At 44.7% G+C, this 19,631-nt stretch overlaps 1 protein-coding gene across 11 annotated transcripts in view; it reads left to right on the top strand.

The window, feature by feature from the left end:
- Nucleotides 1-18,002, top strand: part of PHACTR1 (phosphatase and actin regulator 1) — a 537,206-nt gene extending 519,204 nt beyond the window's left edge. For all 11 annotated transcript variants that reach the window (XM_036237037.1, XM_036237042.1, XM_016123253.2 and 8 more), the window contains 5 exons: nt 2,412-2,467; nt 7,283-7,344; nt 11,332-11,472; nt 13,691-13,767; nt 14,605-18,002. In XM_036237037.1, the coding sequence (XP_036092930.1) occupies nt 2,412-2,467; nt 7,283-7,344; nt 11,332-11,472; nt 13,691-13,767; nt 14,605-14,620 (352 nt within the window). In that variant the 3' untranslated portion in view covers nt 14,621-18,002. The remainder of the gene's footprint in view (nt 1-2,411; nt 2,468-7,282; nt 7,345-11,331; nt 11,473-13,690; nt 13,768-14,604) is intronic.
- The last annotated feature ends 1,629 nt before the right edge of the window (nt 18,003-19,631 follow it).

Genomic DNA, 19,631 nt, shown 5'->3' with positions numbered 1-19,631 from the left:
AAGGTTAAGTCCTGGCTCTGTTTGTGTGCTAGCTGTGTGACCTGGGGCAAGGTATGCAACTTTCTGTGCCTCAGTTTTCCCATTTGTACATGGAAATGATGATAGTACATATACCTCAAAGAGCTTCTATGACAATTAAGTGAATTTTAACATAATACAGTTCTTAGAACCAAGCCTGCATATTATAGGCATTAAATCAGCATTAGCTTATGAAATGACTATTTATTATTTGCAGAAAAAAGAATGTAGGCCCAGCAGAGTCCAATTTCTTGTCCACGGAAAGTATGTTCAGAGCACAGCCAGAACTAGAACCCAAACCCCCTAACTCTTGAGTTGTCTGGTGCCACAATATCATTTTCTTACCAAATCTCATTTTTTAAATTCAAAATAGCTAATTATAGCACACTCTCCTTGAGAGGGCTTAACCACATTTTATAGCTATGATTAGCCTTGAGGTTCTCAGACCCTTTCAAGAGAAATGAAACATAAATAAAGGGCCTCATTTGAAATCACATGTGCTTGTCTAAAAGGATGACTGATTAATAATAGAATTTTCTCTGATTATAGTTGAGTCACTTATTGTTTTGTCCTCTCCAAACATGACCCATAAGAAAAACAAAAATAAAAAGCCAGCACAGATCCAGGATGGCCTGCTTGGCACAAGCCAATGGGCAAATATTTTGCAGACACTTTTAGGCCAAAAGTTGCCAAAACGCTGACTCAACTTCCAAGATGCAAGCTCTGCCTTGAATCTGGAGGGCTTGTTCAAAACACACTGCCCCCACAACTGTAGCTTCATTTAATGGCTGGGTTTTACCAAATGATCCCATCAAGGTAGCTGTGCATCCTCATAAGAGGAACAAGTATTCTTGGGGAACATAGATTGAAAGGTGAGGGAGAGCCTCTAAGAAGCTCATTCTAAGTGGAGTCAGTGGCTGCATTCCAGACCTATGTGTTCAGTTGTATGACCTCAAGTTTCCTGCTGCAGTTTCAGAATGCTAGTTCAGAAAGGACTTCAAGACTGCTGAGTCCAAATTTAGAACCTCTGATATTGTGAATTTCCAAATACGCAGCTGGCCCCCATCAATAGAGATTAATAATGCTTTTAAGGGGTGTTTCGAGGGGGGAAAAAAATGAATAGTGAATGTGAGAATGTTCTTATAAACTTAAAACACTTTGGAATACAATTTCCAGCAGTTTCCAGGGTGCTATAGATTTAGGCATCTGACCAAAAATCTTTTCTGGCCTTTAAGCCCATTCCTAGCTGTCTGCAGCATACGTGGTGATGATATTGGGGCATTACACAATTGTTTTTCTGGCATAGCACAATAAAGAACTACAAGTGACAATAAGCATTGAATTTAAAATGTTTACACTTGGCAACTGCATGGACTTTATATTTTCACTCCATGATATAAAGATCTTGCCAACTATAGACACTAGTTGCTAATATTTGAGGAGGGACTAGAACCTCTACTACAAGGAGAACTTTCTACCCTGTAGGTCCCAGTGGAGAAGCCTCAAACCTCAAACTCCTTCCATAATTTTTTTATCTCACGTATACCTCATCCCAATGGGTGAAGCAGAATGCAGAATAATTTTAGGGTTGTGAAATAATTTACAAGAACTTCAAAAATACAAATTCTTCTGTGAACGCTGAGGCCCACCATGTTTGCGTTGACCATTCCTGAAACTTTATACTGGTATCTGAGCATGTAGCTTTCCTCTTTGGTGCCCTTCCCATTCTCTGGTGACTTTTGTCACTACATGGTGCCTGCTCATTGTCTGTCCCCACCTGCTGCTGTTGCATCATAGCAAGTCTGTGCCCTTGCTGCGTTTCACTTGTTATGGCTAAATTACTGGATAACAGGAGTGTCACTTCTGTTCCTGTTCATTTGTCATTCCATGCCTAATAAGACTGGGTGGGGACAAGAAGAAGAACAGCTATTGTTCTTTGCAGATGAGACAGGCTCTCTCACATCTCCCTGGGGGCCATGGGACTCTATATTCTAACTGGGTCTGAACAAACATGGCGAGAAGTAAGCTCTAACCTCAGGATTGGGGAAGAAAGGCAGAGGCCAAGGTCCCAAAGTTAGGAGGCCACAAGGAAAGAAAGGGACTTCTGTGAAGAGTCCACTTGCCCGCAGGCACCGGAGGAGCAGGGGGGGAGGGGCATGAAGGGAGGAAGGAGGAGGGTCAGTTCTGCGTGACATGACGTATGGCGCCTTTCCAGGGGTTGAAATTGAGGAACTGAGGAGGCGTTGGTGGTGAAAGTCAGTCCTTCGGAGCCCAGGATGGAACAACAGCTCCAGCCACTGGCTCTGTCTCATGCATCTACAAGGGCTGGGGAGATTAATGACCCAAGGAGGATATGATATGGTCCAAAAACTTTTCCTGGATTTTTTCCGTAGGCGGCTGAGCCAGAGGCCGACTGCAGAGGAGTTGGAGCAGAGGAACATTTTGAAACGTAAGTGACTAAGCCCATGGCAATTCCTGATGTGTGGCAGTGGCTTTAGTTATAATTTAATCGTAGGCCACAAGATTCGTCCCTTGTGCCTGTGTTGAAATGACTGAGAATGCCTCTGGTGGCTGAGGTTCTGTCATATGTGTTGGAACATCCAAGACAACCTCCCTACAGAGAGGGCAAATTCAAATCCACTTGGCTCATTAGAAGCTCACAGTATGCTACAGCCACCTTCCCTTCAGTGGGCTATAAAGTCAGGAAGAAGCTGAAATTTCATTATGTGAGAACTTATTAAATGATTTGAAAGGAATTTGGTCACCTTTAAATCAAAATTGGCTTAAAAATTACAGATATGTTGATGGTTAAAATAAGGCAAAGAGCCACTTGAAACCTGGGACTAGAAAATGTGACTTTCCATTGCAGCTGGCTGCTGTTGATCAAATCCCCCCTCCCTTTCTCTGAACGCTAAATTTAAAGTCTAAGAAAGCATTTCCAAGGGGAAATGCTTCGTGTGCATCTCTCAGCACCCCCTCAGCTGGCCCATGGTGTGCCTGCCTCATGCTCTCATCCAAGGAACACTGGCTGTCACTGTGGTTGTGGACAGAAAATACACACGAGTGAGTCCCTTGTTTGATTTAGTGCTCAGAAATAGTTGAATATATACAGAAAATCCACTTGGTGCTTAATATATAGATTATATCATATATATTATAATTATATATATTATAAAAGAAATCAAGCATCTCATGAATACCATTGTGCCTCAGTTTAGTGGGAGATATTGAATTATCAAAAAGTAAAACCTCTGCTAACATTCTGCTTGGTCATTACTATCACTCTCACCAACACTTTCCTCAAGGGGGTTGACAAATAATGTTTAATTCACAACCCTTTCTTCCCACCAGCACATCCTCTTCTAACCCCGCAGAAAAAAGAAATAAACTCTATGCAGAATTTCATAGAAATGCTATTTTATGTTTGTGCTCACATGCCCGTGGGAACACGCGTGCGCGCGCGCGCACACACACACACACACATACGCACGCTGCAATCATGTGAAACCTCAGTTTGCGTGGGTGGGTATTTCCGCTTAGGCCAAACGAAAATGTTCTTGATTTTACTTTTCTACCCTTCCTCACTGTGATCTTCTGACCTTGTCAGCATGGACTAGTTTACTGAGGGTGAGCTGTTGAATCTCCCCTGGGAAGTCTGTCGTGGGAGGCGTGTGGGTGGGCCGTCCCGCCACAGCAGCCGCCTGCGTGACGTTTGCCTTCACCTACACGCTCCCTCCCTGAGCCAGGCCGGACGGACACCACTTCCCCACCTCTCATGGGGTTTTCTCAGGGTTGGCCTTCCTCAGTCTTGAGTACACCTCACGTGTTTCCTAGGTCTCTAGGAATTTATGTGCTTTTTTTTTTTTTTTTTTTTTTTTTAAACCGAGGGGCGCCATTAGAGCTTCTAAGCTGAATATGCTGTCAAACAGATTAGGACCTTTTCAGATGATTTCCATGGTCGAGGAAGCACTTGGCCTGTGCCATGTTTCTTTTTCTGCCCCAACCTGTACCTGATCTATTATACACTCTCCATTGTTAGAGAAAAAGAAAAACAGGAAGGTGTCCGTTTATTCCTAAAATCACAAATCAGGCAAATGTGCTTCCTTCTCCCTCTGCCGCTTTGCCCATACGCACGGGCCTAACACGGATCTGTTGTCTTCTGAAGAAATCGCTGTAAATTGAGTCACGGGGCCAGACTGTACTTGACGCCTCTTATCTGACTCCTGAACTGAAAGAAGCTAAAAACTTCTACAGGATTGTTCGGGTTTCAGAAAATAGTGCTTCTGTCAGCAAAGGCGAGGGTTTTAGAAAGAGAATGTGTCAAATCCTCAGCTCACCTCTGGCTTGCTGAGGACACCAGCTCCCCCTTCCTGCTTACCCACATCCCTGGGAGACTGCGGCCTGGTTTTTTGTGTTGGGTTTCTATTGCCATCCAGAAAGATATTCATATCGTAGAGACAGTTACTAATGTCGCGTAAGCCCCAAGGGGCTTAGATTCAGGGGACCAAAGCAGTTTAAAAGATTGTTCCCATGTTCCCTTCTATTCTATTTCCTCTTCCTTCTTGTCCTGTTCAAATAGCTACAAATTAAAGAACTACTTGACCAAATTCAAACAGCTTGACCATTTCACAGTTCCAGACCTTTCTGGAAGTGAACTAATTGTCCCTGACTGGTTCTTATTTTACCCCTGCGTTCAGGGACTTTGTTTTCCTAAATATGTTTTTCTTTCTTTTTCTTTTTTTCTGTCCATCGATTCTGATTGTGAAATGAGAAATTTTCAGTGAACTAAAAAAACACTCTCAAAAAAAAATTATTCTAAAACTTATTTTTCGAGCTTTAGCTCATTTGAGGAATTGTCTCCCTGAGGTGCTAGAGAGTGTACACAGAGGCATCAGGACCCTGTAGTGAAGCCTGAGTCTGGGTCTGACTTCCAGCCCCACCCTGTCTAGCCCTGCAGGCCAATGCTTGCTCTGTTCAGCAGCCAATGAGGCACTATGCACATCTGAGCACATAATGAGCACACTCTTGGTGGCAGCAGGTGATGACATCATGGGCTTTTCCTGGCCTCTCTTCCTAGTTGCCTGATGAGGTTGCCTTGGTACCCCTTGGCCTGAGAAAACCTGACCCTGGCTTTGTAAATGGCTTTGAACTAAAGGTATAGATTCCATAGGTGGTCTAGGAGGCCCACCCCTGAGAGGGACCTCAGAAACATACATAGGAGCTGACAGTTCCAAGATCTGTCACAGAATGCTGACATTCATGACTTGGAAAGGGACCTGCAGAGTGAGAAAGCCCTAACTAGATTCTGAGGCCAGTTACCAGTAATGAGGAGGAGGGTCAGCCCCAAGCAAAATGTGACAGTGGGGAAGAAGCAATGTCTTCTAGTGAGAAGAAAAAAAAAAAAAAAAGCTGGACTATTTGTCTAACTAATTAGCCGTGTAGCATATGACCAGCCACTTAACTCCTCTGGACTTTCACATCCTCATTTACAAACTAGGGGTAGTAGACTCATTGTTCTCTCTAATTCTGTGAGTTTGTACATGTCAATTGAGTGCTTCAAACTGCCTCCTGAGCACCCGCCATCCAAACTAGACCTTTCCTTCCCTCCCTCCCACCTGCATGCAGCTGTCTGGGGTCTCCCTTCTTCTGGGCCTTGCTGTCTGCCTCCCAACTTTTCTCTGACAGATTAGTTCATACTAAGATGTGAATGGAGGCTGACTAGTATAATGGGTTTTTATCCAAATGAAATTGGCATTTTTAAAGGGTGCTCTGAGAGGGAGATCTTTAAATCCAAAGGAAGGAACCCCATTGTGGGTGGTTTGGGGGCACTGTGGAGCAAGCTGCAGCAGGGACCTCTGATGACCTCAGCCCATGGCAGGCCGTGGGCATTTCTGGTACTGCCCTCATGCAAGATCCTGATTCCCACAGCCAACCAAATCATGCCACTGGGGGTGTCATTCACGGGCCTGAATTCTTCTTGAAACTGTCATTGTTTCTTCTAGTAGGAGGTGCTTGCCACCTTTGGTGTGAGTTGGCTGTGGTGTGGTTGGGGCTGACAAGGAGGGGCAGGGTGGGACCTATGCACAGGGACTTATTTCTCTCTTTTAAAAATTGCTCCTATATTGAGACAACTGAATTGCCAGTATGCACTGATATGATATGTTAATTAAGTGATTGAAACATAATTTAACATCAGTAATTTCAAAATGAAAGAACAAGTGCCTGGGGCATTCTTAATGTGTCCTGTGCCAAAATCTACTTGAAGCAGATGCCTTTCACTAATGCCATTCTCTATTCGGTTGGTGAAAATCAGAGACCTTCTTCGACACAGGTTGACTTTCAAGATTTTCTTCAAGCTAGAAAATATTATGCTTATAACCATGCTTCCACCTGAAGGCCCAGAAGGAAATTGGTGTGCCCAAGGTCATTCGGTTAGCTTGAAAGGAGAAATAAGCCCATATTTTCTGTCCTCCAATCTCTGTTCCCTTCCCCAGACCCTCTTACCTACGGCTCTGTAATCACCTGATGAGTAAGTTACCCCCACATATCAAGCTGAAAACATCCTAAGAATCTAAATGCAGACCATTGTATCCCACACTCTGGCTTCACACTTTCTCTGTGGACTTCTTGGAAGATTCAAAGAATTGATGGAATCAGGGCTTGCAAAAGGTGAGCATTTGGAGATTCCTCGTCCTGAGGCCAGCCTTGAATTTGGCATTAGCAGTACCTCGTTTTGTTTCGGCACAGATGGCAGGCACCTCCACGGGACTGGTCTTCTGTTCTACTCCCACAACACACCAGACCTTAGGGCCACGTCACAATGAGCCCCTCTGCAGTCACTGTGAGGCTTGAGGCAGAGTCGAGTGAGGCCCAAGTCTTGTCCAAAGAAGGGAGCCTCACCTCTCTCCAAATGCCCAAGTCATTGCTGGCGGCACGTCCACTCTTTTAGGATCTCCCTCCTTGTCTTGTCTTGTAAGCCACACTTCTCAACCCAGCATTTTTGCCTGGGATTTTTTTTTTTTTTTTTTTTTTTTTTTTTTTTTGCCTGGAGACTCAAAACCCCATGTGACATTAAAAATAAATAAAAAACAAAGGTCAACCTGCTCACCACCAATTTGAAACAAGGCAGAAGCATAGGTGCAGTAGGGGACAGAAGCTCTTTCAGACCTTGAGGTATTTGGCCTGGAGCCTCAAAGGTTCAGAGGATGCACCTGTGTGTGTTACTGCTTACAAAAATCAAAATCATCTTAAATGTATGTTTCAGCTCGGAATGAACAAGAGGAACAAGAGGAGAAAAGAGAGATCAAGAGGAGGCTAACTCGAAAGGTGAGAAGGCGTTATATTTTCAATGCCAGTGAATACTGTATTTTAAAAAATGCACTATGACCCCATTGAGCAATTGGGAATTCATTGTCAAAATCAGTAGTTCAAATATAACACAGTTATTTGCTATAATTTTCCTTGCCTCCTCCTGATATTATTCCTTACCTGTTAACTAAGAACTATTTGACTTTATTATGCTAAATCCAATTTGGAATACTGAATTAGAAAAATGCCAAAAGTATTGAGAAATTTTTTGAAGATGTTTGAAAAGCACTTAGATAAAATCCATAGAGCTAGAATTTTTATGTCTTTAATTGCCAACATAGATGGCTTAGCAATGCAATGTAGACACAAATGAATTTAATTCTACTCTTATTTGAAGCTATTCTTGGATGATGTTGACAAATTTAATTAATTGATGATACACAAGATATAATACTATAGTCTATATTCTAGAGTGTTTTTAATCAACCACCTACAGTGACCATCTTGAGAGAGTCTCAAATCTTAGAGATGGTTAAGAGACCCATTAAAATTAATTTTTGAAAGGCTTATTAATGGAATTTTCTTCCTAGAAATATTATGCAAAGGAAGAAATTCAGAAATCCTAAAATATCAGAGCAATTATTAAGGAGATGACTTATGTTTCTCAACACTCTCTCTCCTTCATAGTATCTGAAACATCTTGGTGATGAGACAAATGTCATCCCAGTTAAAAGGAGTAGGATAAACAAGTGCCTGAAAGGCCAATGACAGGGCCACTGACCCCCTGGTGATGACTAGAACAACAGCTAAGTGACCTCACTTAATTCAGGTGCTCTCACCACAGCCTAAATCTGATGCTTTACATCCTTAGACCGCCCCCATCCTTAGATTGGGGGCACCCTTTGTCCTGAGACTGAATAGTCAGGAGGATGGGGGGAGATGCATTAGCTTGTTCTAGGTGTGACCTTGAAATGACTACCGTATCAAAAGGAGTCTCATTTCTGATACAGAAATGTCTAGACATTCAGAAAATTTTTAAATCCAATTTTCATAAAGTTCATTGGATTTGATTGCTGGGACCCGAAAACCCTCCTAAACTTTAGGGTTTCTTGCTAAAAACCAGTATTAGGAAAATAGTTAAACATCCATCAAATTCTAATCTCTTTAAAAAGAATATACAATTTTGTAGAGAAAAATGACTAACTGCATAATTTGGTAGGGGAGCAAAAGAAGAGGGTTCCCTCCCACACCCACCTCCCCTGGGGTGGATAATGCTAGGGACAGGTACTTCAAATGGCCCAAAGCTTATACAGGTCTCCAGAACACAATAAATGCATCTTCCTCCTCCTAGTTTCCACTCCTTCCTCCTCCCATAAGTACTGCCTTGCACTTTCAGCATTTCTCTCCCCAGGGACTGACTTGGGGAATTAGAAATAATGAGCTTGAGTGAAGGGATTACTGTTTATAAGGGAGAGACTGGAAGGAGTTTTCATATCTCTTTTTGTCAACAGAGATATGAGCCTGCCAACAGGTAGGGAGTCCATACTCCTCCTTGTCTCTGAGCCAGTTCTTTCCTTTCGGGGCCTTTATCACACCAAGAGCAGATGCCAGTGATGGTGGCTGCTTTTCATTTACTTACACTCGGCCTGAGAATTTCCTCAATACAGTTCTATTTAATTTTAATGTACTAGTAAGAAAAAAGAAACACAGTAGCTGATGCTTAGAGCTACAGGCTTATCATTCTCTTCAGCCAAATTGAGAGTAACTTAAAACTTATATGTTTTGTCTTTTAACAAATGCCTCTCTCTCCCTTCCAAAAAAAAAAAAAAGTGCTAGCTAGCTAGCTAAATGGATAGATGAATGAGAAGGAGAGAGGAAGAAAGAAAATGCACTTGGGTAAGGTTGTGTTAATAGTAGAATTTGGGTCTCAATTTGTTACTCTTTTGTTGAGTATTTGATTGCAAATGATATTGCTGCCAGAGAGTGAAACATAATGCTACCAATCCCTGTGCCTACCTCTTCTCCCAATCTATCAAACCCAGAAAACCTACTTTGGCCGTAAAGGTCATTTCCTCAGTATCTGAGAAAGAACCTTGTGTTCACATGTCCCAATGGCTATAACCAGCCATGAACTAAAGGTGTGTCTCCCAAACCCTACGTGGCCAGGAGCATGAGCCCATGCTCACATGGAGAGTCCCAGCAGCCATTGGTTAGTCAGTCCACACATCACCTGAGCTTCTCCCAGCAGAAGTCGTCGGTCTCCTCCTCACTGCCTCCTTCAGCACTTGTATTCAGTGCCTTACAGACTTGGAGAGCTTGTGTCAAAGGTTCCCATGCGATTCAGGCATGAAAAATAGTCCCCTGACCTTCAGAGCTAATACTTAGTTTTCTTTTCACCCTGCCACCTACGGCTATTAGTAAAATCCAGGTCATGATTTCCAGAAATATGAACTAGAAATTCCATGTTTACCAACCTTTCTCGTGTCACAGCACATTTAGAAAATAATGCCATTTTTTCCAGGCTCCTGGGGTAAACCTTGCTAGTCCTGAGCAATACAAACTGGGGATTTTGAGTAAGAATCCTCCTTTATCTGGGATAAATATGGTAAACATTAAAACTTTTTATGTATTTTAATGACAGTACTGAAGCTCCCTGCACCCACATTTTGGGCCGCCATTTTTGTTTCCAGCAACTCCAGCCATAGGGCCTGAGGGACCTATGCTTCCCTGCCACAGGCCAGCACTGACACCAGAATGTCCTGTCCCAGGAAAAAACCAGGCTGCCTCAGGACAGACTAGAACCACTTTGTGGCCTGTGCCACAGCCCGAGAGGCCTGTGATCCCCAGACCTTCCCACCACTGGCCAAGAGGGAGCTGCAGGTTGCCTTGGTCCTGTCCAGAGCCTTGCAACACTCCTCACAATCCTATTTAACGTGGCCAGGCAATCATCTAATTATGCTTTCCCATTGTAGGCCAGTTGGCAGCAAGTTGGAATATTCTGGCACCACCAAAGGTGTATGGCAGCTGCATGATATAGAGTCAAACAGCCAGGGTAGATGGAGTCCCTTGTATGCGTGTGTTTTATAGGCCTTTGTGGTAAGATTCTAACTGTATCTTCTATTAATACCATTAAATACAGCCTATGACTGCAGGAAAATAATATCAGTTAAAATGTGAATTAATAGCATCCTAAAGAGAGAACAACTATGCTGCTCCAGAAGTAATAAATACGTAGTGACAGGAAGAGAGAATAGAAATGTTAGCCTTCTGTTGTTAAAGTACAAAAAAGGGGTGCTAGTGGGTGACACCAGGAGATGGTTAAATAAATATGAGTTCTCTGACTTCTTTCGTTCCCTCACCACAGACCCATCCAAAAAGCCCAGTCCAAGTCTCCATTGGCATAAACTCGGCCCAGCTCTGCATTTATGGGCTGACCTTTCGTTTGAACTTCTTGAGAAGCAGAGTCTCCTCTGACCTCATAAATCAGCACTTTCCTCCCATTCCTGCATATCCGAGAGTTTACACATGTGCTTTTTTTGTTTCTAAAACACACACATATGAAATGATTTACAAACCCACCTTGCAGACAGCACTAAATTTGACACACGGATGTGGACTCACATCAAAAATATGACGAAGTCTTTGTGTAAGATTCCTATCAGCCGGTAGAAGTAGGACAGATGTGGGGAAATACACAATAGATACCCACACAGAAAGAAAAGCTGCTTGTAAAGACCAAGTGTTATTAAGAAAGGGACAACCTAGCTTTCCATCTGGATCCACCTAGAGGTAGCTCAAGAAATAATAAAGCTTTCTCTTAGAGTCCTAGGAAAGTCTCAGGTGTGGGAGTCAGAAGCCGGGGTCCCCACCTGGGCCCTGCGCCTCCTTCACCATGTGACACATCAGTTGCCTCTCGAGACCTTATCTACAACTATAAATTCATGGATGGACCAAATGATCTAAACTTTTCTGGCTGACTGTGTTCATACCTCTTCCTCCCTGTAGCTCAGCCAGAGGCCCACAGTGGAAGAGCTCCGAGAAAGAAAGATCCTCATCCGCTTCAGCGACTACGTGGAGGTGGCGGACGCTCAGGACTATGACCGAAGGGCCGACAAGCCGTGGACCCGCCTCACTGCTGCCGACAAAGTAAGCAGAGGGCTGAGGTTCGGGGTGGGGGGTCCTCACGTCTTGGTTTGCCCCTATGCAGGATTTCTCACTTGCTAACTGGGATCCTATATTGAGGCCAACAGCAAAACTGGGGTCACAGTCTCAGAAATGGAACGCTCAGTGCCCACTGGGTGGGCTGAAAGTGCCATGTCTCCAACACCTTTCCCCAGGGCTCCAGATAATCTGCAGAGGTCACTGAATGGGTTCTTCACTACTCTAGAGAAGGCGCAAAATGGACACATGATGTTGCGCCTACTTTACAGGAGAAGGAAAGGCTGCACAGGCACCGCACAGTTCCAGAGCATGAGGCTCCAAGCGTGCCACAGACCTCCCGTGCACCCAGCAGAGAATTTGCAGAACCAAAAGGAGACAAAGCAGCTGTGCTTTGTGGTTCTTGTAACCTAATGGTAGAAACAGGACACAACTCACAGGGACAGCAGAACGTGCCTCTCTACACTAAACCCTTATCGATTTGGAAAACAGAAAAAAATAAAATTAAACTGAAGTTGAGTTTGTTTTCTAAGAAATGCCATGATGCAAATGATAAGTTATTCTTATCTGCCCATTAGACCATGTATCAAAATGAACCTCTACTTGGTAATCATTTGTGATTCTAGTTCAGTCACCGTGAAGAAGAGCAAAGAGCCTTTTTAAAAAATAGTTGAAAATAATGACTATGCCTAATGTGCAAGTGACAGTGGGGTGACTCTGGGGCACCCCAGGACCTTCTCCTAAAGAGGACTGCCTTTGCTCCACACATTCCTGGGGCCAGCGGCAATACGGGAGGAGGTCAGCGATAGCCCAGACTCTGGCTGGATGGAGGAATTGCAGGGAAGCTGCTACACTTGGGGGAAACTGACGTGGTCAGAGGCAGAGACATCCACCACCCCCACCCTACCCCCAAAACAGCCTCCCACATGGTGGATCCACCCTGCAGATCCCGATGACTGGAAAATTCTGCCTTCTCTTAAATACAGCACTCATCTCTACCATGTGCAGGAATTCGTAGTAAGCAACCCCAGGAACGTTCACTACCTCTGTGCACAAGACAGACTGACAGACAGCCAGTCCCCCAGTCAGTTGTGTCACATGAATGTCAAGAGAGGAGGGCCTTCGCCCTCACTCTCTTTTGTTTCTACTTTCACTGCAGCGGGCTCGCTTACCAAGGAGAAGGGTATCTGCAAATATCAAGGGCGCGTGCAAGACATCTGCACATGCACATGCTCAAGTTCTTAGTTGCTGTCAGGAACACATGCAGCTCCTCACAGGCTGCTAGGGATGGAGGAACAGGACGTGGTGCCTTCCTGAAGCTTATGACCCAGCACTCAAACAAGAGTATGCATTCCTTCCCTATAGGGAGCCACTCTGATCCCACCTAAAGGCCTTTTCATCCTCAAACTCTCCGTGCCTTGATATTCCCATCAAAGCAAATACCAGCCTTAGAAAGAGCTCTGCAAAAGGACACATGTTTAAAATTTCAGCCCCTGAGAAAGAAGCGACGTTTTCTCCAACCCCAGACTTTCTTCTTTTCCAGACCCTCCTCACCTCTCTTTGCAGTCTGATTACTCAGCCCTCCCCTGTGCGCTGCAGCTACTTAGGTGGGCAGTGCTGTAAGGACTAAGTTATTCAGGTTCATCTCAGAATATCTGAGGTTATTCAAAACATATCCCACATACCGGAGATGATAAAATATATTACCTCAGCGCCAACAGAGCTGTGAAAGAGCAGAGGGAAAAGGGGAAGCTGGCCATCACTCGTTCCCTTAATTTGGTTGGTGAATTTGATCCACCCCTTCTAGAAGTATTCATCATGAGGTACTGCTGTGCCGGCGATGAGTTTAGATTGTTTACCTAAGGAAGATGAGAGGTTGACATTTAATGTGTACTCAGGAGCCAAGGATTGTGAGGCTAGTGTACAGGCACTATCGATGCCTAGCAGAAACAGCTCTGTGAAGAGACAAAGAAAAAGATGCCCTGGGCATTGTCCCATAGAGACTCGTTTGTAATTGAGATTTTAGGGTAGGGGCATCTTAGTAGGTCCAAAGGGACATCTCAGTGATTTTTTATTTCTCCCAGTGAAAGAATCCATTTTGTACAGCTTAGTCAAAGAAAAAAAATATATCATTAGAGACAAAATAAAAAGCGAATGCCTTGATATCTGCCTCCTCTGCTTATTTATGGCCTTCTCTTTGTCCCAGGCTGCCATTCGAAAGGAGCTCAACGAATTTAAAAGCACTGAAATGGAAGTTCATGAATTGAGTAGACATCTAACAAGGTTGGTATTGAGTTGTGTTTTTTTCCCTTAAAACTGTAATGTTTACCTGCAAACTAAACTATCCTATCTGCTTCTGGGTCACAGGTGGTAAGGTAGGAGGGGCGTGAGGGAGAAAACGAAAGAAAGGTTAGTGTGAAGTTTCACCATGGTTTCTGAAACTGGAGGAGGGGCCATTTAGTCCCAGGCTAAAAGCCACCTTCTGAAAGCCTAGTTTTTAGCTCATTTAAATCCAAGTGCCAGACCACCACTAAGCCCAAAGTAGGTTTTTATGAAAGCTTAAGCTGAGGGGAAAAGATCATTGCCAATTTATAACCGATTGGCAGAGGCCAAAACACATCAAAACCACCTCGTGCTTCTGAGAGGAGTTCACTTCTAGGATTACACGTCATTCTTAGAGATGGTTTTTTGTGATGGTGTTGGGAGAAACTGAAGCATGGAGACATTTAAGGAGCTTATATAAGATCACATGGCTAGTCACTGACAGAGCCATTGATAATTTGTAGGACACTCTCCTTTGGTGCACATTTAAAGAAAGAAACAGCTTGGACTTGGAGGCACAAGGTTGGGTTCTCCACCTCGATGCTGAGCCCAGGCTGACGGCCACCTGAGTCACCTGAGTGGGTCCCCCAGGAGCCTCGGATTAAATCATTCCAAAATTGAAGGTGCATTCTGCAGGCCTTGGGTGTTTGAAGAGTTCTGTGGGGATATGCCCCTGGTTGGAGGTTTAAACTTCCCTCTCGCTATCAGAAACAAGGATACTGAGGATGGAAAGCTTGGACTGTGGAAGCCGACACCTTTGGCAGCTACCTGTCTTGATTTAAATTTTTGTTTTCCTAGGTTTCACCGACCTTAACAGTCGAATTCCTCTTGAGTGCTATGCTGTCTTCAAAACATAAATTTATAAGAACCATAAGTGCTGGTATTTATTCACTTCCCCATTATGATGTAAATCTTCTGAACTGCCTTTTTTAAAAAAGAAGAAGAAGAAAAATAAAAGGAAACACAATCAGGATTTTATTTACGAGAACGCGACAGTTACTGCTCCGTGGTCAGAGCTGCTGGCACTACCGCCGATACCAAACTGTACTCGTCCCAGGCAGGACCCAGCGCACTGGCGGGGCCTCACAGAAGACTTTCCGGCACTCAGAGCAGCCCTGGTCCTCTCTGACCAGGCCCACAGGCACCACATCGATTTAGGCTCCAGTGAACCTCTTCCTCAAAAGTGTCTGTCACCTAAGTCCAAAGAAAGCTGAGGAGGTGGGTTTGGCTGGGGAACGACTGGGCAAAGCAAATGATCTGGGCTTCTAGAATTGGCCAACTCACTGGCTCCAAGCATGGCAGCTGGTTTGGGGTCCCCTTAGGAGAAGGATGCTGACAGGGAGCACTGTTTTCAGTTGCCCCATCTTTTCTCTCCCTTCAGCCACCCTCCATGCAGTGAACAGAAGGGAAGAGCCCTTTCTCTGGGAGAGTCTGTGGTTGACTGTTGGTCCTAAAAGTGTGTGTGTTCCAGCCCTGGAAGGCTGGCACTGAGCGTCCATCCTGTCCCCTCGGACTGAGCTGAACTGCCTTCCAGGAAGCTTGGGTGTAAAAGGGGAAAGTTCTCATCTGCTCAGTTCAAATGAATTTACCCTTTGTATTAAAAAGCCCAATGTCACAGGTGATCTTATGCAGACAAACAGCCATTGCTAAGATAGCCTATGGTATGCATGTGAGCATAAGGACCATATTGAAGGCATAAAGGCTGAGGTAAGAAACTCTGCTTAGCTGATGGTTTTCATTTTCTCTGTGTGCCCCAGGGCCAGTAATTATATGACTGGGAAGTATAGGACCAATGCATGCAGGCCAGAAACCATTCCTAAAAGACTGGCCTTCCACTCACTGGTGGACTAGTGCTCTAGCACCATTCAATGGCCTTCTGGTCTCCCTTCTTTGCACTGAAGAGTTTCTATGGAAAAGGGTTCAGCATATGGTAGAATCATGCAAACACCAGCCATGTCTGCCTTGTGCTGCACCTTCCCACTCCTATTTGTCCAGAGAACCTTTCCTTGCCCTCATGATGCTGGTGAGGGTGACTGGAGATGTATCTAACTACCCCGATGACTTGAGGCCACAGGAAAGCAGTGCTCTGTTGACATAGGGACAGTGAGAGGAAGGACGAGTCCCAAAACCTAACGACGAGACTCATGAGGCCCGCTGCGGCTTCTTTTGTCTTCCTCTGTGACAGAGCTGGAGCAGCACTGTCACAAAGCTCTGCCTGGCCTTCTGTAGTGGTCTCACAGTTACCACAGTGTCTCCAGGTAATGGTTCCCTCTCCGCCGCACACACCCAGCATCTACAAAGATGCCAGCTTGGCCTTCACGAAATAGAGTTAACCAGTCCCCACCCAAAACTGTGTGGGAAGCAAGGTACTCTTGGGATAGACACCCATCAGTGAGGCCGTTTACTTCTCTGCGGGCACTAATGGCTCCCGTGGCCGGCATGGGCCAAGTTGCTGTGCATACTGTGTAGGGAGCTCAGGGCGGTTCTTTAGGCCGTGCCCACCAGCCGTTACAAAGCTGTCATATGCTTTCCTTGCACCACCTGGAGTGAGCATGCCACTGCCCAGTGCCAGGAGAATGCCATCACCAGATCCCTTTTTCTTTGAATGTCGAATCTGAGTAGTTACTGCCGTGGGTAGAGGTATTGTTCAGGGAAGATGTGGTCAGGATTTTAGTGCGGCTGTGAACACTGTCTTCTCGAAAGGCTTACTGACGTTTGAATGTGCAAAACGGTATGATGAAAGATGTAAGGCTCTTTCATTCAACTTCTCTATGGCGGGCACGTGTTCCAGGCAGAGGTGGCTGCCTTGCCAGGAGTTGAATCTGAGCTTCCCCTAACTCACAGCTGTATTTCAGGCGGCTCACAGTGCCCTGGCAGGATGGTCGGGCCTTCCCCTATCCCAGGAGCAAGTCTGAGGGGAATTCAACCCATGACCTAGACTCCTCCCACCAGGGCCAGTGGCTTCTCTGCTGGCCTTGGTTCTTGGGCCTTTTACATTCCTGGGGACATGAGGCCCAAATCAATTTCCCTGCAGCCAGCCAGCAGTCCAGGTTTTCTGCCCAAAGTGCCCTATTGTTGCAGTCCACTTTGTGCATGGAAGAAACTGAATACATTTTCCACTTCTCTTCCTGCAGAGCGCCCTTTTCCAGAAGTCACTTGCAGGAGTTAGTATACCTTCCATGCCACTGAAAGCTCACCCACCATGGAGGTGGGTAATTTCAAGCCCATTGTAAGTGGCTCAGCAACCTCAGTGGACCACGGGATGGTCCCTCTACTCTCTTGAAATCTTGAGGTCTTTATAGGAATCCATCCAAATTCCTTTTTTTTCTTTTGCCACAGTTATGACAACTGAAAGATATATGTTACTTTCCAAGATGACAATTTGACATTAATTAGGGGAACAAAACAGAGAGTTGGGCTAGCTGGTTGACAATATGTTCCTTTTCTGCAAAAGCTGCAGTTTTCAAGTAAAGGTTTATTTTGTGTGTATAAATTCCCAGTTGAGCCTTTTGTCATTTGGATTAGCATGAAAGAAAAAAAAAATTGAAATTTCTTAGATTGAAATTTTTACCACTCAAAATTAGACATTGCCCCGACCTCCCCCACTGCATCCATGACAGAAGAGATTGCCATCCATCAGCCTACATGCTCTTTTGAAATTGCTGGTCTGTTCCTCCCCAAAAGCCCTCAAAGCCCTGGAAAACCTTTAAAACTGTAGCCTTTATGTCAGATTAGAGAAACCAAACGACGTGACGGTTGATGTGGTGAAAACGTCTGAGTTTATTTTTCTCCCACTTATGAATGTGTATTTATATTTGCCGAATGAAAATCGTGGTGTGTACTTCGATGAATGGAGTTTCTGGTTCTCCCTGTGCACAGCCAGTGTGCGAAGGTCACCTTAAATGACTTTTTCTTCATTTATCTGTTAATACCCAAACCAGTTGCTTTTTCCAGTTGCTTCCTGGGTGTCTGTACATAGTTTGTCTTTGTATAGGAGCGCTCTCCCATGTTCTAATTTAACAGATGATGGCTGTATGAGGAAGACAATGTAAATAGGATACAAATTAAACTGGATCTCTATGGCCTAGGTTTTGTACATACAGAAACTGCATGGTATTTAAATTATTGTTTGTCTCTGATGATGTATGCAGTTTCTTTAAAAACAAACCAAAAAAAAAAAAAAAGTCTAAAAAAAATCACTTCCTTGCCTCCAGTGTGTTTTATCAACCACCAGCAGGAACCACCGAAAATACTTAGTTTGGCTGGGGAAGGGGGTTGGGGAAAGGGGTAGGCCAGCTCATCAATGAAATCCTAAGAGTTGTGGAGATAGAGGAAAACCTCGTGTAGCTGGTATTATTGGGGGAAGGAGGGATTATTGTATGCAAATTAACTTTCTAGATAACATTTTTGTGCTAGGACTTTTCTTCTAAACATTTTTGTAAGAATATCTAAAATGTATTGTCCAACTGTCTGTCCTTTAATAATCTGGGAATGATGAATGTGAATTAACTTGGTTCTCTCTCTGAGTCATCTGGACGGTATCAGATATCAGACATCCCTACATTGTGGCAATGCCTTGGGGACCTTTGGGGTGTCACCACCCAGAAGCAAGAGCCTCAGATTACTTTGCTGTTTGAGTACTGCCATCTGGCCTGAGTATTTGTCATGTTAAGCAAACAGGTTTATTGTTTAACCTTCTGATCCTCACTTGTCTTTGTGAAGGTTTACAGGGAAACAAGAGGGGTAGCAGTGCTTGGCGACTGTACTTTGGTTGGGTGAAAATTGCTGGATAATATATATATCCTTGGTCCAGCAACATAAAAGGATGGCTCTGGAAAAGAAGAACCCAGCACAGTGCCGCCCTCCTGCACCATCACCAGGAATCACCCGGGAGCCTTGTTGTAGAAGTGCAGATGCTGAAACAGTAGGTCTGGGTGGGGACTGAGAGTCTGCATTTCCAACTACCTCCCAGGGCCTGTGATGCCACTGGTCCAGGAATCACGCTTCTGAACAGCAAGGGCTTGGGAGGACAATCCAAAGGGAATCGATTTTCCTTTGCCTGAGCATCTCCAGCCTCATAAAAGCAGAGTGACCACGCACACTGCATATTTCTTTGCTGACCAGCAGCAGCAGAGCGTCTGTGCAAGCCGAGGGCCACTGGGACAGGAGTGGCCACAGCAGAGAGGGCAAGTGGTTTACAGAAAGGATTTCAGATTTCACGCTTAGAGCTTCTCCCTCATTCTGCACTCTCCTCACCTCCAGAGCTCTCTCACTTAATAAATCTAATCTTCAGAATGTCACTGCAATTATCCAGAGGAAGCAAAAGGCTAGAAAGAAAGCTTTGGGAGAACCTTTAATGGGCTCTGCCTTGCAAGAGGGAAGGAAACTGGCCACCAGCCTAGCAGGGAGCCCTTTCCAAAGTATATGAAGGTTGCGGCTCCACATGCTCAGTAGGTCAAGGCACCTGTTGTGTCCATGCTCAGATCCGTTTCCTATGACAGAGAAGTGACAACCACGATAATTTTGGCCAAGTCGCGTAATTTCTCTAGGCCTCAATGTACTCATCTGGAAAGTGGGGGCATTGAATTAGATGTCCTCTATTGTCCTTGAGGGCATCTGCTTTCTAAGATTTGAGTTTCTCTGAATTTTTAAAACGCTAAACTTACTCCTTAGGAAAGAGTAAGCCATAGATGAGTCCTACTGGGGCAGTCTCTCAGAGAACAACAGTTTGGATTCCTCTCCTTCAGACCACCTGCAGGTCATGTACCTGCCACCCCTCCCTGCCTTGGGCTGGCCTCCTGGAGGTCTGGTTGGCACTGGGTCCT

Source organism: Rousettus aegyptiacus, unplaced genomic scaffold (assembly GCF_014176215.1).
Source record: "Rousettus aegyptiacus isolate mRouAeg1 unplaced genomic scaffold, mRouAeg1.p scaffold_m13_p_1, whole genome shotgun sequence".
NCBI classification, from domain to species: Eukaryota; Metazoa; Chordata; class Mammalia; order Chiroptera; family Pteropodidae; genus Rousettus; species Rousettus aegyptiacus.
The sequence above is the reverse complement of the archived record's forward strand: the minus strand, read 5'-3'. Positions and strand labels throughout refer to the sequence as shown.